Source organism: Cyrtonyx montezumae, unplaced genomic scaffold, assembly GCF_038088225.1.
Source record: "Cyrtonyx montezumae isolate F1298 unplaced genomic scaffold, pur_monq_1.0 scaffold_13, whole genome shotgun sequence".
NCBI classification, from domain to species: Eukaryota; Metazoa; Chordata; class Aves; order Galliformes; family Odontophoridae; genus Cyrtonyx; species Cyrtonyx montezumae.
Window position 1 is genome coordinate 38278102 of NW_027071859.1, and position 23446 is coordinate 38301547.

Genomic DNA, 23446 nt, shown 5'->3' on the forward strand with positions numbered 1-23446 from the left:
TGTGACAGGGGCTCCATGTATTCTTGGTATTGATTACCTCAAAAGGGGGTGTTTTAAGGATCCCAAAGGGTATTGGTGGGCTTTTGGAATAGCTGCTGTGGACACAGATAACATTAAGCATGTAAAAATAAAGAGAAAGCAGTGAAGGAAAGGCAGCAGCACACAGTAAAGCATGATTACAGCGCTACGAGAAAGGAAAAGGAGTGTGGGAAGGTGGGTAAGTTGGGTGGGTGTGTGCTAATGGCAGTACTGTGAAGGAGAGAGGAGAATAAATAGGCTGCTTTTGAAGAAAAGAGGGAAAAGAGTTATTGGAAATGGTGATTCGTGCAGTACCGCAGCACAGAGCATTCACCAGGCTGCTGCTGTCCCCTCTCCCATCCCCTTCAGTAACCATGGGAGCATGCCTACCTCAGCCCATTCTGACTTCAGACCGAGCCCTGCAAAAGCCTCTGTGGGTCGTTCCCACTTCTGCACACAGGCCAGTGTGTTCTGCGTGTGCATGTGCGTGACCCAAGGTCAGATTAAAGCCAAACAAATTAATCCATAAAAATACAACCATAGGTGGATGCGCATCTCACGTGCAAACCATTCTGTTGTGACACCACTTCCACCTACGACCCTGACTGCTGCAAATGGAGAAAAGCATAGGTCAGCATTTTACAGCGTATGAAGTATATGCTAAAACACAGCTCGAAAGAGGAAGGATTCCATCCCTGTGTATCCTGTTAAAAACAGAAAGTGCATAAAGCTTTAACTCACGCGTAGATATACTGCTCCAAATTGACATTTGCGAATGCCTGTCGCGTGGCCATATGGGAGGCGGCAGAAGGGCGGCTGGGGAACCAGCTCTCATGCCAGCTTCGATCTGTCACACTCTGAGGCTCTGCGAAATACTTTGTTCTCGTTCGGAGGAGGAAAACTCTCGTTAACGAAGACTGTAGCCCTCAAAAGGAAGCCCTCTTTTAGAAAGGGGAAGATCATAGCAGGGATGGTGGAGCCTGGGGTCACCCGAGGCGTGGAGGCCGAGGGAGTGCTTCATGCTTTGTTGGTGCTAGTAGCCGAGGGGAGCTCGGCATGGGCTCGTGGGCTGTGCTGCTCTTACAGAGCCAAGGGTGGTACATGTCCCCTCCCCCAGGCTCTGCTCTGAGAGGGAGAGCAGCGTGTCCTACCAGGAGCTCAGGGACCTGAAGGAAGGCAACGTCCTCCACATCGATGTTCGAGAGAGGTGGGAGTTTGACAGAGATAGGAAAATCCCAGAGTCCGTCAACATACCGCGTAAGATACACTGTTACCTGGACATGTTTGTTAGTGCTGTTTGGCTGGTGAGCAACATTATGGATGTGTGATCACAGAACCCCGGGGTTTGGAAGAGACCTCTGAAGACCATCTAGTGCCACTCCCACTAAAGCAGGTTCCCTAAGGTATGTGGCACAGGAAGGAGTTGAGGTGGGTCTTGAATTTCTCCGGAGAAGGAGTCTCCACAACTTCTTTGGGCAGCACTGTACTGTGTCACCCTGTCTTGTGGCCCTCCACTGACTCTCTAGAAAATCCCCACCTTTCTTCAACAGGGGAGCCCAGATCTTCCTGGAAGAATTTGAAACTTTACACTGTAGGTCTGCTGGTGGACAGAGAATAAGTGAGACTTTCTGTATTGTTTTGATTTTGTATTTAGTGAAGGAGTTAGTAGAAGCTCTGCAGATGAATCCAGCAGACTTTAAGGAGCAGTACAATCAGAAGATGCCTGCCAAGTCAGACCATGTGGTTTTCTCCTGCTTTGCAGGAACAAGAAGTAGACAAGCACTGAGTTTTGCTATGTCCCTGTGTTTCAGCAGGTAAGCATGCATAACAATGGAGTTACCATGACCTCCCCCAGTAAGTAAAGTAGATCTCTCTCTCAGGTTCCAATGGGTGCAAGTAATCATTCATGTTTCACATCAAAATTATTAATCTTAGAGAACTTCCAAACAGAACACTGAAAGACACCGGTGTTACAGCAAAATGAGATGTCCTGCAAAACAATCCCCCAACAGCTCTACTTTTATGCTGCAAGACCACATTGGCATTGGAAGGTCCTTCCACCTATTATTTATCCCTTGCTGCGATGCTGCTTGTACAGCATCATAAATGCTAATCCTCACATGCAAAACGATTGGAAAGATAGAAAAGTTCTTATTTTGGTAAGAGTAAAATCTTAAATAGTTTCATATCCTTTATGAAATCGCTGTTCCACCTGTACAGGTCACCACTGTTACAATATGGCTTTGCTTTCAGTAAAGTGGTGTGCTGTTCCTGAAGTATCAAGTAGAGAAGGGATTAGTGAAAAAGCCAAGGTTCACAAGAGTGAATGAAAGAGTACCATGTGGTTGGTAGAATTGTTAGGGTCGTGACAGAAGGCGTGTTGCTGACTTGAAGGCTGCAGGTGAAATTTCAAATATCAATTGTTTGCTCATGTTTTTACTGAACAGCAATTCAAGAATTGGGACATCCTTGCCAGTTACAGTCAAAAGTATGGAACTATGCTCTTATTTAAACAGCATATTTATAAAACAAGAGCAAAATAACCTTTCCTGCCTGTTTTTCATACTGCCTAACTGCAGGAGCCTGGATTGTTTTCCATGGTGGTTTTTTGTTTTATCAAGACTGTTTTTTTCCCAATATTATGTCAGATCTGTACAGCATGTATGTTTGCAAGAGACTAAAGATGTGTGCTGCTTTTATTTCATGACGCCTGAAGCTTGAGGCACAATATCATGCAGTGTCCCACTACAGTGAGTTGATTGGCAAACCATTTCGTTGATCCGTCTGCTACTGCTTCCTTGATGTTTGATCTCCAACACTGCATTATTTGGAAGAGACAGCTTGCAGAATATACTGTTCAGATGCAGGCAGTCTGACTTTCCTTATTTCTGCCTTGTCCACTGTATGCCATACAAGTGAATTTGATTGAAGATAATTTATGGGTCTTTTTCTGTGAATTCTTTTCCCCATCTTTTCTTACATACCTTGATAAAGAAGAGTACTTTGTGACATGTATCTTCTGCATACTTTCAGAGTTCAGCACTATGCGGGTGGCTTTGAGGACTGGTTAAAACATGAATGAATCTCTGCAGAAAAAATGAAGGTGACATCCTCCAGCTCCTGCCCCACTTTCAGGACACTTTGTAGATTTTAGCATTCAAATTACCTGCATTCACTTTCAGAATACAAACCCTTCCCATTTCCTCATATAAATGGGCACTTCATTAGGCATGCATGTTAACTGCTTGGTTTACATTAAGGACTATGAAATGAGCAGAAGATGTTAAATTTGTTCAGCCTTTAATTTGCACTATGTTATTTGCTGGAAGAAAGTGAGCAGAATTTTAATGTTTTTGGCTACTGGGATTTTTGTATGATTTGCTTTACGAGTGTTTAAACAAATGGTGATAGTATGCATAACATTATCCTTCCCAAATAACTGCTGAGTAGCTTGTTTAGAATAACTGCAGTTTAATGGAGTTGGGTAGGTGTCCTAAGCACAGGCTTATTATTCTTCATGTATAGCCACATTTTTAAGTTTTTGCCATATTATCAAGAGCATACAATAAGAAACTTGACTTGCTGTTCAAAACATGCAATTCCTTACTTCAGAAATATATCCATTTATACATGGTCTGCTTCTGAGCACTGCTTTTCAAATAATAGCTAATTTTCATGCCAACTTGTGCCATTAACTGGGTTGGCCTTCTTGAATAGTTCTGAGAATTTTGGACTCTTCTGAACATCCTATATGTGGTTGAAACCTTGAAATTCTGTTTGGGGCCCAAACCAATTGTAACAAGAAATCCTATATTCTCTGAATTCCATTAAGAAAATAAATTTTGGAAGAACAAACCTCTTAGTAAAAGGAAAATTGTTACCAAATGAAAAACAACAAAACCAAAAATCCACATTCTTTGGCACAAACCAGCTGACATTTCACCAGCTGCGCAGTGGAGTAGCTAAAAGATTGAGTCAAAAACTCAGGCTAGGCTATGGAGTCCTTCAGTGCAACCCTACTTCACTAAGTGGCAGAAGCATTTTGCTCCTGAAGAACACCTTTCCCAGAATCCAGCCTTGTTGGGTGATGCTGAAAAACTGAGAGGGAATCTTGTACAATTAATTAACGTAGCTCATTAAGAAATCTTATGTAAGTTTTCTGTTGCACAGTAGTGGATTTTATCTGAACTGTTAAACACCTTTTAAAGGCAGTTTTGAAACAATGGAAACATACAACTGAGATATTGAAATATCAACTTTTATTTCAGTAGTCTAACAGTTTCCAAGCTGTCTAAACAGCTTTTATAAATGCTCATCAGTGAATCCAGTTCCTCTGACCTCACTCTGTGGCCTTGTACTGCTTACACTGGAATCAGAGATGGTAAGATCACCATCACCTTGACAGTAATTACTTCAGATGCCTCTAATTATCATGAAGAAGTGCCCAATATTTTAGCTCTGAGATTTAGGTCATGTAGATAATAAAGGTGTAAAGAAAAGTTTGCAAAGGCTCTTTAGCAGTGAGAATACTTTTCATCACTTCACCTGCTATTCTTAATTGTACAGGATTCCCAGTTTAAAAGAAAATAAAGCTTGAGGGATATGTGGATAGATGTAAAAAGACTGATGTTTAACTAAAGAACAGCTCATATTTAAGAACTCCATACAGCAGTCAATTTGCATTTATTCTTACTTGCCAAGTGCACATTACAAATTGAACATTCTAGGCTTCAAGAACCAAAGGCAAACAGCAAAACCCACTTAATCAATCAAGTGTCTGTGAAGGTACAGTCAAAGGCAACAGAAGTGGCAAAGGCCACAATGTATATTTTTTCTATCTTACTATAAGGTGGTTTGTTCTTTACTAACTGAATCTTTTAACAAAAACAACTTGAACAGTAATAAATGCAAGCAGCCTGGCTGGCTACATGCAAACACACTTCTGTTTCTGTGAATGAGCTGCAAATTGCAGAGGGATGTTACCTACAAAAATGGACTTCACATATTTTTTAATGGGTCAGTTTTTTGAGTCAAGACATCACAGAGCAAAGCTTTTCTAGAACTGTCCTCAGATACCTGAAACCACTCAGATGTGTTGTCTGAGGAAAGGAGAAGCTGGACAACAACAGTACTTCACTTTAATTTATTGTTCAATTTTTATACTTGGGCAAGTCGGCGTTTCTTATTCAAAATGAAGTTGTACAGAAATTATGTAGAAACAAAGTTATCTAAAAGTCACTGTTTGATTTAGGCCAATTCCTGACTTCAGTGGGACATCTGCCTGAGTAAGGAACACAGGATATGGCCTTCTATTTGAAGGAATCTCCTTTTCTCCAGCACACAGTCAACCAAGGAATCCCATTTCAGTTATTCTAAAGAGTTGCTCCTAAGATCACAATTAAAATTAGCCAGTGTGAAGCTCACCAAAAGCTTGATCCTCTTAAATAACCTCTTTAATGAGTCTCACAAATTCACACTAACAGTGAAGGCAGACTAACAGTGTACATCTTTTGTACAAAAGAAAACAAATCCTAAATAAAGAATACCAATCATACCATCAGATACCATCAGATTTGTATTTGTGAAATTCTCCAACTGTACTACACAGTACATGCAAAAAATCATTGTTGGTGTTTTGCTTTGTTTTTTAAATCCCAAATGCCTGAAACACTTAGGAAAACTGCAGAATCACTATACATATTGCACTTTTCTGGTAAGCTGGGCTTCTAGGCTTCAAGGCAAAAACATCCAAGTACATCTACTGAGTAAAACAAGCATTTTTCTAACCCCCAAAAATGAACTCAATTTCTTTCCTGCAGTTTTCATTAAAATTCTTAACACCATTCTTTGCAGATTCTTCTATGTTTTGCTCCTGAAGGACTGTTTTGCTTGTTAAAGAATCCAGATTTATTAGAAAAAAAAAATCACCAAAACTCTAGGTAATTAACAGGTTTAACATACAGTGCACTATCTTCCTTCAGTCACAAACAAAATGAAGACAACACAGGTCATTAATATAGTTACACTTAGGCTTCAAGATTACTCTTAAAAAAATCACTTCGAATGGCAAGCCACAATTTTCCCAAAGCAAACCAAACCAGTACTTAACTATTTATTTCTGTTCTGAGTGGATAGATGTTACCCTTTTGCAGCTTGGTTTAACATTTGATTCCTTACACTGAGAAATCTTAGTACATTTGCTCCAGCGTCAGAGAAAATGATGCAGTTTTCAAGAAAAAAAATTTCAAAATGCTTGACACAAACAAGCTATTCACTCTTCAAGTTCTTTGTCAAAGATGTTGTTAAAAAATCCTGTCCATTTCATGAACACGGGGAAGATCCCAGGGTGTCTTGAGTCAAAGTGGTCCGTAAAGAAATTCTTTGGAATGTCTTAAGATTGGCTATAACTAGAGTTCTGGCTACCGTTTGGACCCTGTTCTCCTTCACTGTGTGGAAGAAACACAAAAACATCTCTCAAAACAGTGGTATCATATTGCATTTCTGTCTTCTGAAATGAGAATGATTTATTCATGTATTTGAACAGTAAGTTCAAAATCCTACAACGCAGCTCCACCCTGAACTTCCTCCTGAAATCAGCATTTCCAAGTTCCCATTACAGAAGCTCACGCACTGGAATTTGCATGTGCAGATTCCTAATGCTGATATTTAATCACAGTAATTTAATATGACATCAAACAGGCACTGTTCCAGAGAATCAGGCCCCGTCATCGAGCCTCACACTGCTCTTTTTAAACTGTATTGATCAGATTCTAATTACATTATTAATGCTTTCCATGAAAGAACAAATATTCTGCTCCTCAACAAGCAGTCTGGGTACTTACAACAGAAAAGCCTGCAGTGCACAATCATACACTATACCTCAAACATGTCATCATACTTAAGATAATACTTTAATTTTTCCATATGAAAGTTGTATTAAGTAATGGAGGTACAGTACCTGTTTGGAGGTGGTTTTGGTTTAGGCATTTTGCTAAGAATAGTAGCCATCTCTTTCCTCTCATCAAAGTTCTTCCACTGCTCATACAGCTTCAGAATAACCCTGATTATTTCTAAAATCTGATTTGAAAGAAAGTAGATTTTAGGTCAATCGCATTATACAGTTAATTAACCATTCCTCAAACTCAAATTAAGAAGAACAATTTTCCTATTAGAATCAGAGCTATATTCTATATGGAAGGTGGATAAACACAAAATAACCTTAGTTGGAAGGGACCTGCAAGGATCACTGGTTCCAACTCCAGCTCCACACAGGACCACCCACAAATCAAATCATAACATTTGCCTAATTATTTGTTTCACCACTTACTAAATTAATAAAGTGGGCTTCTTTCTGGCTTGTGGATTTTCATCAAATGATAGAACAGTATATATCCTTGAAACAGATATATTTGACTGGGAGGTCCATGGTGTTAAATGTTAAAAAAATAACAATAAAATAATAATCTAACAAATAATAATTAATTTCAAGCTTAGATTGTGATCACCAGTATGAGAACAGAGACACTGAAACATTCAGATACATTCAACGTCAAGCTTATATGTCAGATACAGGTTGTTTCTCCTGTGCTGGCAATCAATTTACAAAGTGGATTATATTTGACATGCAACTTGCAGTGTCAGGGAACTCATCCGAATCATCTGGGAATACCCTTGTTTAACACTGAATAAAGCCAAAGTCTCTGTCATCCGAAAAACGCCAGTGTTTTATATATGCATTGAGAAGAAAAGGACAGTATGTAGGTGCAATTCTGAAAGGTAAATCAGGAAACTACATGCATTAGAATTTAAAAATGAGAATACTGTTCAATCTTGAGCAATAAATATTGGGAATTCTTTTTCTTCTAGCAAAAACAAAATGCACAAGATACTGGTTTTCTATTTCAGTCTATAAAATGGCAACACCAGCAATGCTCTGCCCTTGCACAGAGGTTCAGTCTTGTCTTCCAGTGCAGGCTGATACCCAAATGACCTGACATTTCCTCTCTCCTGCCTAATTTCAGTAGTCCATAATGTGATTGCTGAATGACGCTCAAATCAGTATCATGCATATGCAAAACAGGTTTTAACCGTGGCTAACATTTCTGTCAGTCCATAGCAGAGGGCAGGAGGTAAAAAAAGAGTACCTTTTCCATATCAACAGATAGCTCAGCAAACCATTGCCTTGCATCCTTCTGCTGGACAACACAGGCCACGTGTAGGCAAGCTGCAAAGACCAGGTGATAGAGATGTTCAGCAATGATTCACTCTTAATAAATTCAGAAACACACTGTTTTTGTAAGGCAGGCAAATTTCTACAGAGTTCAGTTTGTCACTTCCTCTGTGAACAATATCAGCCAGTTTTCAACAGAGAAACCTGGGATTCATTATTTGATTTGTCTTCAAGACTTTCTAAGTTGCAAGTTTATACTGTCAGTACCACATTAAGTACAAACTGGAGAAGCTTATGAGAGCATTCTAAGGAATGCTTGTTGACGGGACAGAGTAAAGAAGAAATCTATTTGAAGGTGACAGAGACGTCACTTGCGTTACTTACCTAGAGCTATCATGAAAGGAGGGTACAGCAGACAAAGATCAGTTCTATATGTGTCATTCACTATCCTCCTGTGAAAAGCAAAGCAGAGTATCTCCTTCAGACTACATGATTCATAAACTGCTGCCAGTTTATAAACACTTTGTCAGCTACCCAAATGGTAGGAACAGTCACTCTGCAGGGCAAGACAGAGAAACTGAGATCTCTTCCTAAAAATCTATTAAGGTCTTCCACTGTTTTCCTTGTAGTCACAGCAGAAGTCTATTTGGAAACTCCATTATAACATCATCAATGTCATTCTGCAGAGCATGTTCACCTCCACCATGAAATAATTATTCCTGTTTCACAAGTAAGCAAATTAGAGCAAAAATCAAGGTAGCATTCTTATTGTCTGTGTTTGAGAAACAATTAAAGTGTTTAAGGAGTTCTGTTTATCTAAGAAGCATAACATTATATATTACTTTTACCAAAAGCTGACATTAACAGAAAAATAGCTATGTCTACACATAGTCACCATTTAACAGTGTAAAAAACTGCTATTGGAACTGTTCTAAAAACTAGAGCATTTCAAAGTAAAAAGCATTACAGGGTTAAAACCAATCATTTAAGCCAGTGACTTATATGTGCATAGGTTAACTAGTATACCCCTTGTATTATTTAGCCTGCTTGGCCATCTCTGAGGCATAACTGTCAAACGCTCGCATTCTTGCTGAAAGGAAGTGCTAAAATTAAGCGCTGTCTTCATTACCAAGCAAGAGGTAGCAGCATGTCTTCTTGGCCCATATCTTGCACATACTGGAGCAAAGGTCTATAAGGATGATACACTATCAAACAGCAGTCCTAGGAAAAATGTCAACAGGATAGAAATGAGATTACAATGCAGAACGTGTTGTCAGTTCACGTTATAAACATTTGATTTACAAATCAATTACTGTACTTTTAAGGGAGCACTGTGACACCTAACCCTGCCATAATGAGGGCACTGCTCTCTCTAGAATACCATTATATGGCACGGATGCCAGTCTGTCAGTGTCTTTTCCCCAAGAGACACAGAAAGCCACATCTGCAGCACAGTGAAACCTCATTTGCTTACAAACCCGTAATTCCCACTTGGAAATACAAAACACTGCCAGAAAGCAGTCTGTCACTAAATACCATACATGGAAAGCATGCCAAAATAATTGACACTAGTTTGGAAAGCAGAAAAAAATTTTCCAGGTCTTTGAATTCCTCCTTTCCGGGCCCAGGTTGGTGTATGCAAGAAAGAATAACCTCACTGAAAGCAGCCAACTGTATGGATATTACAGGGAAAAGCTGCATCCAAATCCAATTGTGGAAACTTGGTGCTACTTTACCTAAGCCCCCTAAATTTGGGCTGCATCCTTTCAGCTGTTTTCACAAAACAGATCAATGAGATAGTGACCCTTATTAAAAGCAGGTATAGCTCCTTTCCTTTTAGTGCCTGCAAGAAAACATGATGTTGTAGTCCCTTCGTGAACCACCCTAATAAGTATGGCACTGCCTCAGAAAGCATGAGGACCTACAGTCAGCTCCTTGCTCACAGCACTTAAACCCACATCTGACTTGCTAGCAGATTACTCTGATTACCAAGTTACAGACCAGCCTGAGTAGCAGCTGCCCACACCTTCTGCTGAAGCTGGACCACTGCGTAAGTCCATGTTTTTTCAGGCAAGAAGAGGACAGAGCAGGAACACAGCTCTGTGCTCTTGACTTGCTGTTCACGTAGGCAAACAAGGACACCAACATCCTGCTTTCTGTTCCAGGACTTTGTAATATACAATTACCTCTTCTGCATAAAAAGCAGTTCTGGAAACAGGATTTATGCCTTAGTGAGCAATACATACTCCTCACCACTCCGACAATCTGCACTATTTCTGTTGAGCGATTAAGGCATTCTGATGAAAATGTAAATGTTAGACTTGCATGAGCACCATTCTAAAATTAGAGCAGGGGGAAGAAAAAATGATGACAGCATAATGCACGTTCCATAGTAAAAATTTAAAAACATTAAAAATAGATACAAAAAATCAAGGTGTCAGTGAAAACAAATAAACTCACCTACCATTAATTCTAAGAGATAGAATTCACATTCTAGTATCTGCAAAGAAGTAAAATCACAATTAAACAGCAGCGTGTTTCAGACAGCAGAGAGAACTAAGTGGCATCTGGCTTAACACCATGAATGCAAAGGAATTCTCAACACCTGTAATTCCATATGAAATGCATTCAGAAGTATTGGAAATACAAAACCATCAAAAATCAAACTATGATTAAGCAGTTTTTAAAAAGTTATTTAATTAAATTTAAAACAATTAAAAAAAAACTCTCCTCTGTTGATGCTTGAATTAAAAAAACCTCTCCTCTTCCATAGTGTTTTAGTACATGTATTAGTGACCATGAACAAACAGCTGGACTGCTTTTGCTACAGCAAAGCAATATCCCAACGTGTATTTCCATTTGCCTTCATATGTAAAAAAAGCAGAGTGGTTTTACTGAAAGCAGCTAAAATATTTTATATCCTGATATATTACTTGGCTTTCTAAATGGAATGAAAAGCAAAAATCACAAAAAGGTAGCATTTGTCACAATTAATCTTAAGAATAATTAGAAATATTTACTTCCAAAATACTACAGCATAAATCAATACTGGTTTCAAGAAAAACTCAACAGAATACATTAGTCCTGTGACTGAAAATGCCTTCAAAACCACTAGTAAATCTAACTTTTGAATAATAGATACATTTGTTTTTCAAAAAAATTACATTTTACAGGCAAAAATAAAACAGCTTCCTGTAAGCCAGCTGTTACGGCACGTAAGCTTGGAGGCATCTCAGGTGCAAGGACTATCTATCTTCCCTGCAGCAATGCACTTCTAAACAAGAATATTTTGGGGAGGTAAGGCTAAATCTCTTTTCTCATCATACTATATAATATAGGTCACTTTATGACACTCCTTTCAGCAATTTAAAGAAAGGAAGTTATATGAGATTTATTCAAACATCTTTCTTGATAAACTATCCAAAATTAATACAAGCAATTTCATATATCAACGTAAAAATATTTCCTTCTGAGAATTTAAAAGGCCAGGCTAAGAATTATTGGTCTTCCAATTCATTTTGATCAAGTTACAGTTTTATAGCATACTTACATGGTTCATCCTATAAGGAAACTCCTTCGGGAAGGCATATGAAAACCTAGTTTTCACTGCAGTAAAGACAAAACATGTTAAAAATGATGCAATTACTACTGTAACTTCTTTCCTAATTCTATTAATCCACCTAGACAGAGCCTTTCAAATCTACTTGGAAGCACAATTACTCACAGTATAAAAATGTGGTTTCAAAAGAAAAAGATTAAGTCATAAGATTTAAGGTTCTGAAAGGGCAAGAGAAATAAATCTCAAACCCATGTTTTCACAGGCATTCAATCAGACACTTGTTTAACATTGTATGGGAACTGTTGAATGATGACCTGAACCACACACTGATCACTGGAGGCGAGCACTGAGTCAGCCACAGAAGCACAGGTGAAGGCAATGCACCCGTGTGACCAGAAGGGCTAGAGTCTAACTCCACCTCTCCCAGACCCCATTTAAGGGCTGACCAGCACGGGGGAAAGATCTCTTGTTGAAGATTGCTCCTTTGGAGTTTTCTATTGTGAGCCTAGGACAACGGTGAACATTTTTTCCCTTTATTTCAATTGTCTCTTTTCCATCACAATGATCTGTCTAACTATGCCATCTACAAAGTATCTTAGCTATAATACCATTTTGTATTATTCACTGTGTTACCCTCACACCTTACAAATGCTTTGGGCACAATTAAATCTTCTGGTCAACCACTACTAGATGTATAAGTTAACTTCCTGCAAGTTATTATTCACAGGGCTGCCTGCCTGACCACTGACGTCACTGCAATCCAGAGATCATTTTAGGATCTCACTCTCAAGACTAAATCCAAATGGAATTTTCCTGCGGGTTTTTTTTGATCCTTCAACAAGCTTGATTGTAATCCATGTGATAAAGTCTTAGGAAAGTAAGATGGGGTGTAGAGGAGGAAGGAGAAGGAGAGCCCAGCCAAGAGATCCTGTAGACACCTAATGGGAAGATGTCCATATGCAAAAAACAGGCTCAAATTTAAAAGCCAATTAAACACACTGCAGATAAATGCCTCAGGCACTGGATTATCACTTTTCAAGGGTGTTTTCTCCTTGAGTTTTCCCACTCAAAAGCAGCTATTTAGGCATATGACACAATTCAAGAACCTCTTGCCTTCAAGACAGTGCCCAAGTATATCTATACCCTCTGTGTCCCAGTTTTTCATGATCCCTGATTTAGATCATCTAGATACTTAAGTAGCCTCATGTATTTTACAAGGATAGGTATTCAGTGCACCATTAAGAACTACGTTAAGTGGCAAAACCAGAGTAAAATCAGATTACCGAGCAAAGAAAATTAAGTACACTAAGGTGTTGATTTGAGATGTCGACAAGTGAAATACAAAAATGATTTTAAGACTCTGTCTTTCACAGAAAAACAAGTAACATTTAGCATCCTGGATATGGACAGTACTGCTTATCTTAATGACAGACAGTAAACTATGAACTGATTCCTACTTCCAGGAAATCTGTATGCCACTCAATTTGAAAGGCAACATCAGTGCTCCAGATGGAAAACTTCAACATGTAAATCTGTGGTGAACTTTACTAGAAAAGTTGCTACAGGACAGTAAGACTAGTCCACTGGTTGGAAACGTTAATCATTTCAAGATAACAGAAGAATCAATAAAACAGACATCTCAAGTAGCATTTAAGTTAAAGAGATAGATACTGAAAAATAAACAATTTTGAGGGGAAAAAATGGAAACATTCTTTTCCCCATATAGCAAGCTGGAGACACAAACATATGAAACTGTCCTTTCAGGAAGCTGAGGAAACAGAGGGAAAAACTTTTGAAGAGCTTGCAAGAAATACCTTCCTTACAAAGGAAGCATGTGCTACTAACTCCAATGTTTTTACCTAATAAAAAGTGAATCAACCTGACTGTGCTATTTTCCCTTTTACCAGCTTCCTTTTACTATTCTCATCTCATCTTTTTTCTCCTTCTCTCTTCCAAAAAAAAATTGATCTGTACTGATGAAGCAGCTCTAGTACAGGAAGGCTAGGTAGAATAAAAACAGAAATGCAAGGAAAAAGCCTGCTGCTTTTTGTCCCCACTGCCAAGAAATGCAGGGTGCTCATCAAGACACAGGAATCCCAGCTCTGACAGAAGAACCACGAGGGCTATCAGAAACAACACAGCTCAGAAGTAGAAGTCCAAGTAAAATCAACTAAAATCCATCTAAGTTTCACATTCATGCATAAACATAGCCACACAGATCTGTGCTCAGAGATGCTCCTGTTACAAAAATAGCAAGTGTTACTGCTAAGACTAGTACTGGTCTTGGTCAGGCTGGCACTGAAGATGTGTTTCAGTGTCTGGTGGTGGAACTGTCATACAGCCAGCCACATGGATTGATACAGTTACTGCATGTGCAGGCTACAGATGCAGCCGGTCACCTGTCCCCTCAGTAGCTAAGAACAATTTTGAAAGCACTGACCTACATTTTGAAGAGCATAGTGAGGAATTGCCTTTTGAGAGTAGCTGAACCTTCTGGGTCAAATTATAGCATTTAGTTAAGGAAGCTATTGCTTTAAGACCTTGATGGCTGACATGAAATTTATAGGAAGTGGGAAATATAAGGCAAGTGGGAAAATGAAGTAATTACAGTGTGATTTTATTGCATCTTTTTTTGTGAACAATATGTACATTATAAAATGTATATTTAGAAATAAATATTGTGTGACATTTAATTTTATGATGGGGGGGAAAAAGGATTAGAAAAATTAGGAGGCACAAAGCCTACCAGAAATTCTACAAACAGGTACTTCCATGGAAACAAACCTGTTAGAAATAAACAAATAAAGCCCTAAGTTTCCAGCTCTATCTTCGAGTAGCTCAGAAGTCAATTGACTATTCTAGACTATTTATCAGCCTCGCTATTTAGTTTTTATTTATGCTTCTTACAAGCTCTAATCAGATTCAACCAGAACTAATAAAGGATAGAACCTTCTGTTTCCATACGTAAAATCAGAGGTTATTCATGCTAAATGGCTTTAACTGGCTCCAAGCAGTCAGCATGTAACCACCCATGACTTAATAAAGATCGTTATCGTAAAAAAAGAAAAAAGTCTAACCTCCCTACAGAGATACCTAGCTACAGTATAATGAAAATCACTAATACTTACACACAGAAGTAGCAGCAGAAATCAACCTTGTATTTGAAACAACACCAAACTCCTGAAGAAAAAAAGGGTTAAGTGAGGTGAACCACCAGAAACACTGCTTATCCACACTACTATCGAATTAAAATAGCCTCTTACTAAAATGGGCTTCTTTACACAGTATTCCCCACCCCTTTCAATTATTATTTCTTTTTTTTTAAAGGTAAACAAAGTAAACTACATTATCTAGCTATTTTTTTTTTCCATTTATTACTTTGCTGTTTGAGTTATGAAGAACAAGGAATAGTAAACATACATGAAAGGTATTACGGCCAATACCTGAAGATTAGTTTGCTAACAACCTACACATAAAACAGTCAAAAGAGCTTCAATAAGGTATGGTAGTTTTATACTAACTGGACAGAAAACCATGTTTATAAAACCTGTCATTAACTAGCTTTTAAAATTGTTTCCATGAAGCCTTAGGTTCTCCACTGAGGCAGCCAGCAAGTCAAAAATTTCTACTTCAAACTTCCTTTTTGAGATGAACATACCAGAATCATTACTGCTACATCTGCCTTGTGAAGTTGCAGAAGCCTTAGCATCAGGAAGGCTGCACTGCCTCCTAATACTTTCTCTAAGACAAAGTGTAAGTGGACAGGTTTTCCTTATGTGAGTAGACTTTATCAAAGGCTTGACCAACAGGCTGATAAAAAAACTCTCTCCAATGTTCTGTGCCTTTCTCCTCTCCTTTACCTCTTCCAAACTCTGGAAGGTATCAGAGCATTTGTACAGATAACAGTACCACACATGAACAACAGTTCAGTAGCACTGCTTCTAGGCATTTGGGTTCCTCCTGTAAAACTCATGATTGCCAATATAGATTTGCCAACACGTTTTCTTTCTTTGGTTGTTCTGTGTTGTTTTTTTTCCCCATTATGCAGACCCTCCTCAAACTGATGAAAAACTTCTTCCATTTCTTCTAGAACTAAGAAATGCTAACTTTTAGCCACCTTCAAAGTGGACCTTCACCTTCATTGGTGGAGGACTCAGGCCTTCTCATCACTATCCCTAATGGGCCAGTTCCTTCTCAAACATAGCACATGAGCTACAACATGCTTTTAATTCAAGTAATGAAAGTGTGGTAAACTCTGAGGATCCCTCACTATAAGAAAAGGAAAAAGATAATTAGGAAAAAAAAATCAAATTTGTTTTAAAATTTGAGTAAACATAAGGAAAAACACACGAGAAAGGAGACTCAAGCAAAAACTGCACAATTTAAGATAATACTGTACGTAAATATGTAAACACTGTGACAGCAAAACAGACATTTAATCTTTCCAACTTCCAGAGGCTTTTCAGGGTTAGTAGTTCAGACAAAAATGTGAAAGATCAAATATTAAATAAAACCTTTGAAGGCCTTCTGTCTCCTTTTCTTAAATTGCTACAGAAATCCATACAAAAAAAAAATACCCAGAAGGTTTAACCCCCACAGCATGAAGAATGACAAAAAATTTTGAAAGTCCTGAACGTTTTTTCACTCTCATACATCACATAATTTTACATTAAAAAATTGTAATACTTCATACCTCTACTTTGGATGCCAAAAACACACACGTAGGAGCCATTAATACTGGATCTATACTTTTTAGGGAATATCTGAAATGTTATAACAAAATTATAATATGTTGTTTCACACACGTAGAACCATTAATCTATTAAGAGCACCACACTTCCTTTTGAAAACCAAAACTTAAGTTAACTTTTACTAGCATAAAAGCTTTACACCATCCAGAAAACAAAAGTGGCACTATTTTTAATACAGAATTTAAAAGGGCTACCAAAATGTGCCTGACATGTTTTATTCCTGTACCCATCATAATAAACAGTCCTACCTGGCATAGAATCTCTTGAAGTAGACTGTAGCAGTGGCAATAACTTGTTGTCTTAATTTAAGATGTTCACCTAAAGCCTGGATAACTTAAAAGAAAAAAAAAAAAAAACAAAAAAAACCTTGAGTTGTGTTTTTACAAAAATTTGACACCAAAAGCAAAGGATTTCAAGACACAGCTAGTACTGAAGATCCTAAGGAGCAGCAACACAGCCTTCTCCTTGTGTTCCCATACACTGCTTGGGTGAGACAACATGTTGCTGCAAACCTACAGACATGCAGGTGAAGAAGTACTACTGCATCCTGAAGCTCGTGGACACCTTTAAAAAAAGAAAAGTAACTTGACTTCATTGTGTACAAAGCGAGCGTGAACTTTAAGTAGATGGCAATGCAAAGCTCAAAGGGTAAAGCTTAAATATTTCATTTGATAGCAAAAGAAATCCAGATACTTGAAATGTAAGTCTATGGCTTTTCAGGGCCATGCAAAATGGATGTGTTTTTCAAACAACTAAAGCTGCCAACATAAACATGGTCATTAAATTTGGCAGAGGCAGCAGGTGTTAAAGAAATGACATATTTAGTCTAGGGAGAGGGGGTGGGAGACCAGAGGATGCAGTCAGCTGCTCCATCACAGTGGTCTTCTGCCAGTTGGCCAAGAAACAACCCTGGTGTCATCTGTGCAGGTAGCTCTTGTTTGGCCTCCCAGGCAAAGGAGAGGTGCCAAGCAAATTAGATGCATCAAGCTGGGATTAAGAGCAGGGTTGGATACAGAGAATGACAGAGAGAAACACAAACATAAGGTTGTTACTTGTTATTTTTCCCATACTTTTTCGCAGCCATTACTCTGAGAAAGGCTTGGCTGTGTAAAGAATCTTGTTTCCCTCCCTCACCAGAAATGTCCAAGAAAAGCACTGACTATACAATTCAGTACATGTATACATCAAAGTATATAAGTGTATATACAAGTATCTATCCAGGAAGCAACCATTGATGGAAAAAGCAACAATGCCATTATCAATAAACACTACACTTAGACTTCACTTAAGCATGTAAGATCTCCTAAATGTCCTTTTTTTTCCCCCATGCTATTATCCCGTTGTTTCCTCCTTGGGAATATACAGGGCATGCACTGTGCTCCCACTTAATGAGCACTGCAGCAATTTGAAACATGAAAATAACAAGGGCATTGCTGGCTGGAAAATGGACCAACGTAGGAGAAGAACCACCCTGACCAACACTGATATTGGCAACATAGTTCATTTTTTTTTACTCCATAATTAATGTGTTACCCACTATAATTACTCAAAGCCATGTTAAATCCCTTTCATTGTCATGTCATATCACTCTTTTCCTAAAGACAAAGAATGCCAAAGTGAGACTAGCTTGCCAGTGACAGTAGGACTCACAAGCAACACTGAAAGAAAGGAGGTTAAGTTCACTATGGAATGCCTGTACAAATATTAAAACATTTATCAGCGTATCTTGGAAGGCCTTGAAGGATTTTTCCCTTTGATTTGACCACAGGGCTACAAAGCTGTCCTACTACTAGGGCATCAGAAAAATCCAAATATTAAGCTAAACAGAATTCTCCAAATATGTTTCTTGTTCCCATGGGATTTTCAGGAGCAGTTAGGCCATCTGCTGTCAAAAAAAAACAAAAAAAAAAAACAACCAAGTGAGGCTTAGGGAAAAAAAAAATGGACAAAAGCCTAGAGAGATTTAATGAAATGGAAGCTTTTATATGCCAGGAAAAATTCCAGTACTTACAATAAATTTGTGGAAAAAAAAAATTAAGGAAGCTATTAGATTATTTATTCCTTTATGTTCACCAACTAAGTAATTTCAGGGTTTTCATTTGTTTGGTTTTTGTTTTTTAAGTAAAAATTGTTGGTTTTAATCCAAAAAGTCTTGAGTAGCCTGTAATGCAAACATTACAGCTTCTGCACCAAATCATTCAATAGGCTTTTCATCCAAAAACTCAATTAAAACTCTGTGATCCAAAGAAAGAAGTCAACATTAATTTCTCATGTTTGAATTGGTTTAGAAGATGATCGTCTTCCCTCTCTACAGTTCTAATGGCTGACCTACAGCAACTGCTTTCAAATGGGGAGTCAGCAGGAGATTACCCCTTTGGGTAATTTTCAGGCTGCTTTGGGAAACAACCACTTCCTGAGGTAGATACAGCACATCACGGCCAAGACTCACATATCAAGATAATGCAGAACATGGGAGAGGCTCAATACACCTCAAATCGGGTCCCCAATTCAGAGGCAGGTGAAGAAACACAACATGCACTGAGGGCTCAAATATGGCAACTGCTGTATGAGTTCCCACCAGCACAGTACACCCCTGGAATGTCCTCTCCATTAAAGTATCCTTGGCCAAAGAAGGGGCAACAGCCCAGCATCACCATCCTCTCCAGGGCATGCCAGGTTCATACATACACAGATGCACAGGGCAGACAGCAGCAAAGCCTTCTTCCAGCTACCATGGGTCAGGAAACCTTCCTTTAGAGGAGGCAAGGAATGCCAAGGAACAAGATTCTGAGAACCACAAACAGTTTAACTTAGAGAGGAAAAGGACCTGGGGGTGTTGGTTGATGCTCGGCTCAACATGAGCCGGCAGTGTGCCCAGGTGGCTAAGAAGGCCAACAGCATCCTGGCCTGTATTAGAAATAGTGTAGCCAGCAGGAGCAGGGAGGTGATCATCCCCCTGTACTCAGCTCTGGTACGGCCGCACCTCGAGTACTGTGTTCAGTTTTGGGCCCCTCACTACAAGAAGGACATTGAGGCCCTGGAGCGTGTTCAGAGAAGGGCAACAAAACTGGTGAGGGGTCTGGAGCATAAGTCTTATGAGGAGCGGCTGAGGGAGCTGGGATTGTTCAGTCTGGAGAAGAGGAGGCTCAGAGGAGACCTTATTGCACTCTACCACTTCCTGAAGGGGGGTTGTGGTGAGGAGGGGGTGGGCCTCTTCTCCCTGATAAGTAATGACAGGACGAGAGGGAATGGCCACAAGTTGCGCCGGGGAAGATTTAGATTAGACCTGAGGAAGCATTTCTTTTCTGAAAGAGTGGTCAGGCACTGGAATGGCCTGCCTAGGGAGGTGGTTGAGGCACCATCCCTAGCGCTGTTCAAGAAGCATTTAGATGAGGTGCTAAAGGACTTAATTTAGTAGTTGGGTAGAGATAGTGATAGGAGGATGGTTGGACTAGATGATCTTATAGGTCCTTTCCAACCTTATGAACTTAAGAACTTATGAACTTATCTATGAGGGCTACTTCTCCTATTTTATTATGTTGGCCTGTGATATCAAAGGCAGATGATGGTGGTATGATCATAGAGGTTGAACCTTCCTGACAATATTCCATTCCACTTTGTTGCTGTGTGACAGATGGCAGCAGAGGGGCAGTCTGACACAATTGTGTCTGACATGGAAGTGTCTTTGAAGCAAAGGTGTGGAACTGATTTCCTCCATGAAGAAAAATTGGCACCCACTGATATTCATTGACACTTAGTGAACATTTATGGAGACCAAATAGTGGATGTGAGCACAGTGAGGCAGTGGGTGGTGCGTTTCAGCAGTGATGACAGTGATGTGGAGAATCTACTGCTTGATCAAGAGGTTGGCAGCCCTGCCTACAGCAGGGGTTAGGAACTAGATGATATCTGAAGTCCCATCCAACCCAAGCCATTCTATGTTTCTATGTCGAGCCATGTTCCAGATGGCCATGCATAGCTGTCACGCTACAAAATGAAGAGCATCTCTAAAAGCTCATCTGCATGAATTGACAGATTACAACAAGGGAATGGTGTGCAAAGCTGAATACTGGCTTTAATGCAGTGGCAGCAATATTGCAATACCACAAAGTTCGTGCCAGGTGGGACCTACAAATGCTCACACAGGAGCAGAAAGAACACTGTATGCAAGTCTGTCAGGACCTACTGAAATCCAACTGCTACATTGTGATGCTCACTAAGCTGAAGGCTCAAACTTCCAGAGTCACAACGAAGAAGACAACCTTTCTCTTGCAACACAATAATGCCAGGCCCCATAGCAGTTTCATGGAGCACACTGCCAGTCTTGGCTGGACTGTCCTACAACACCCATTGCATAGTTGGGATTTGTCAGCTTCTGACTTCCACTTGTTTGAAATGAAAGACGGACTGCGTGGGCAAACAACGCCACAATAGCAGCTGTGAAACAGTGGGTCATCCCTGTTGGTACAGATTTTTACAAGCGTGACATGCTGGCTCTAGTTCATGACTGGTGAAAATGCATAGCTAATGGTGGCGACTATTGAAAGACAGTGTTTTATAGTTGAGAATTTGCTCTATCAAATAGTGTTATAGTGCTTTTTGTATCTGTGGTAATTTCCATGGAAATGAATAGGAGGTATCATCAGCTTCAGAGTGACCTACACAGTTCGTAAGTGTTTACTCAGGAAAGGCACTGAAGTGGAACATAAAAAAGGGTACACTCCATAATTAATACTAGTGAAAAATAACACAAATACAGCTCTAACTTATCAGCATCCTATTTGTTCTGCTTGCATTAGGAAGCTATGAGACTGTTTTATCCTCAAGGAACACCAGGAATTGATCAAACTGATAGATTATATTCTGCTTGACTTCCTAGTGCTGTATGAGTAATAATAAAAATGCATCAATGGAAATCAGATTTGGAGCATACTCAATTACTGCAAAAATCATTAACCTAAGAAAGAAGCTGGGTTAAATGTCTATCACAATTACAATCCAGTACATAGGTAAGCTCCTTCAGTGGCTTTGGCCAATTCAGTTTAACTTTTCTGTCTCAACTAAGTATGACCAGACAGCTGAAAAGATAAGTGTTCTGTACTTCCACGGACTGCTAGGAAAAATGTTCAAATAGCTGTCGACAAACAAACTAGTGCTTTGTAATATCCTTCTCCTAGGAGATTTCCTTTTTCTTTTTTAAATGCCAGACAACTGCATAGGAAAGGGTTTAAGTGCCTTCTGTAACCTAATAAACTCCAATGCAGCTATTCATAGGGTTAAATGCCTTGCAGGATCATGTCTCAATTAACCTCATAGTCAAGCCCCAAACTCTTTAGGAGAACAGCCTGCAGACAACAGTGGGCAATTTGAGAGCCACTCACTGCAGGGGAATTGGTCACATGGGCTAAGACATGGGCCACTGTGCGGGTTTCAAAGAACATAACTGAACACAAGTAACAAGATTCTGAGCTTTGCTTTTTAACAGCACTACATGCATTGGGCTAAAATACTTAACATGTAACCAACCAGAAGCTCACAGACCACAGTTTGATTATTACTGTTCACCAATGAGCCTTTAATATGCTGGCTTAACAGCTTCTCCTTGCTTCTCTTAAGGTTTCTTTGTTTGTTTTATAAGAACCTCCTGAAAATCAGAAGTGTACTATGCTTTGCACTACCGCAGGTAGTGCACATATGCAGCCAGGTTATATCTAATTTCTCCTGAGCTAATACATTTAAATAAACAGCAAACACTGTAGGCATTCCAACACTTTGTTAAAACACACTGTGAAAGTATAGGCAATGCAGTAAAGAAAACCACAAACTCTAAGCCACTTACATCTGGACACAGCAGATACTAGACAGTTATACAACACAAATAAAAGTAAAACTATTTTACCATTAGTAAAAAATATCTGCAGCTTCCAATATTCTTCTTCAGTCAGAAATTTCAAGTCTTTCTGGCGCTCCTTCAGTAGATCTTGTTTATCCAAAATCCATTGTAAACTGAAAGGAAGGAAAACAACTTCAGTAACACTTTATCAGTGCTACATTGTCTCCTGCACCGACAGCTGGGGTTAAGGCCCAGCGATCTCCAGCCACGCCACCGGCAATCTCCTCACACAAATACGCTCTGGAGGTTTCCAAGTTAGACATCTGCATTAACACCGCCCAGCAAGCGATCCTCGCTGACTGCCACCCAGCCAGGCCGCTTCCACCACCGCCAGCCGAGCCCGCTCACAGCCGCAGGCCGGGCCCACCGCCGCGCCCGGCTCCGGGCTCCCGCCCGGCCCGCCCCGCTCCCGCCCGCACACCCTCCGGGCCGCGGCACCCACTAGTGCGAGCTCTGCCAAAAGTTGCCGGCCATGAGGAGCCGTGGGAGGCGCCCGGGCCTTGCGCTGCCCCGGCCCCGCCGCGCCGCCGCCCCCGCGCCGGCACCAGGAAGGAGGCGGCCGCTGCCGCCCCGTACCCGCGCCGCCGCCGCCGGGCGGCAACACGCGGTGCTGCGGAGCGTTCCCCCGCACGCGGGTTCCGCCCGGCGGGGCGCGGCTGGGACTGAGCCTGGGCAAGGGTGGGGGAGGCCCCCAGGGAAGGGAGAGATGATTTCGGGGCCTGGGAGGTGTTTGGGGGTTATTGCACCCGGTGGTATGCCTGTGTATAAACTCGTCCCTCCTGCAAGCCCGAGTGTCAAGGCTGGGGGTGGGCACAAGGGGGAAGGATGTCTGGACACCAGACAGACGGACTGCGGCTGACAGCAGCCATGGGAAAGCCTCCCTGGTCCACCAGGAGCTCAGAACTGTCCCTGTGCCCACAGAGGCTGGCAGGATGTCTGTCAGCCATCACAAGGGACTCAGCAAGGTCAAAGTCCTGGCTGGTCACAGAATCACAGAATTGTAGGGGCTGGAAGGGACCTCTAGAGATCAACAAGTCCAACTCCCCTGCCAAAGC

The 23446-nt window shown here is 40.3% G+C and overlaps 2 protein-coding genes across 5 annotated transcripts; one reads left to right on the forward strand and one right to left on the reverse strand.

Moving 5' to 3' along the window:
* Positions 1-499: 499 nt before the first annotated feature.
* TSTD3 (thiosulfate sulfurtransferase like domain containing 3) lies at positions 500-3100 on the forward strand. The gene is made up of 4 exons (XM_065730407.1): positions 500-515; positions 1105-1275; positions 1673-1832; positions 3052-3100. The coding sequence occupies exons 1-4, from the start codon at positions 500-502 to the stop codon at positions 3098-3100; spliced, it is 396 nt and encodes a 131-aa protein (XP_065586479.1).
* Positions 3101-5146: 2046 nt separating this feature from the next.
* On the reverse strand, positions 5147-22951 carry CCNC (cyclin C). Of its 4 annotated transcripts, none has more exons than XM_065731059.1 (12): positions 22834-22950; positions 22398-22504; positions 16747-16831; positions 16441-16510; positions 14876-14927; positions 11739-11794; positions 10653-10688; positions 9318-9409; positions 8573-8640; positions 8163-8242; positions 6977-7095; positions 5147-6464 (listed from the first exon to the last, which is right to left on the reverse strand). In XM_065731059.1, the coding sequence occupies exons 1-12, from the start codon at positions 22863-22865 to the stop codon at positions 6410-6412; spliced, it is 852 nt and encodes a 283-aa protein (XP_065587131.1). In that variant the 5' UTR covers positions 22866-22950; the 3' UTR covers positions 5147-6409. The 4 variants fall into 4 exon arrangements, with proteins under 4 accessions (XP_065587131.1, XP_065587133.1, XP_065587134.1 ...); XM_065731061.1 differs by lacking the exon at positions 22834-22950 and adding an exon at positions 17015-18383 and having other exon boundaries at positions 22398-22487; XM_065731062.1 differs by lacking the exon at positions 22834-22950 and adding an exon at positions 17015-18380 and having other exon boundaries at positions 22398-22462.
* Between the last annotated feature and the right edge of the window lie 495 nt (positions 22952-23446).

Excerpts from the sequence above, each read along its gene's own strand:
- TSTD3 (XM_065730407.1), top strand. Across the intron at positions 1,276-1,672 it reads AGAGTCCGTCAACATACCGC|TGAAGGAGTTAGTAGAAGCT; the intron begins GTAAGATACACT and ends TTTTGTATTTAG. Across the intron at positions 1,833-3,051 it reads ATGTCCCTGTGTTTCAGCAG|AGTTCAGCACTATGCGGGTG; the intron begins GTAAGCATGCAT and ends GCATACTTTCAG.
- CCNC (XM_065731059.1), bottom strand. The coding sequence starts at position 22,865 with ATGGCCGGCAACTTTTGGCAGAGCTCGCACTA. Across the intron at positions 22,505-22,833 it reads TTTTGGCAGAGCTCGCACTA|TTTACAATGGATTTTGGATA; the intron begins GTGGGTGCCGCG and ends CCTTCCTTTCAG. Across the intron at positions 8,641-9,317 it reads ATGCTGCTACCTCTTGCTTG|GAGGATAGTGAATGACACAT; the intron begins GTAATGAAGACA and ends TGCTTTTCACAG.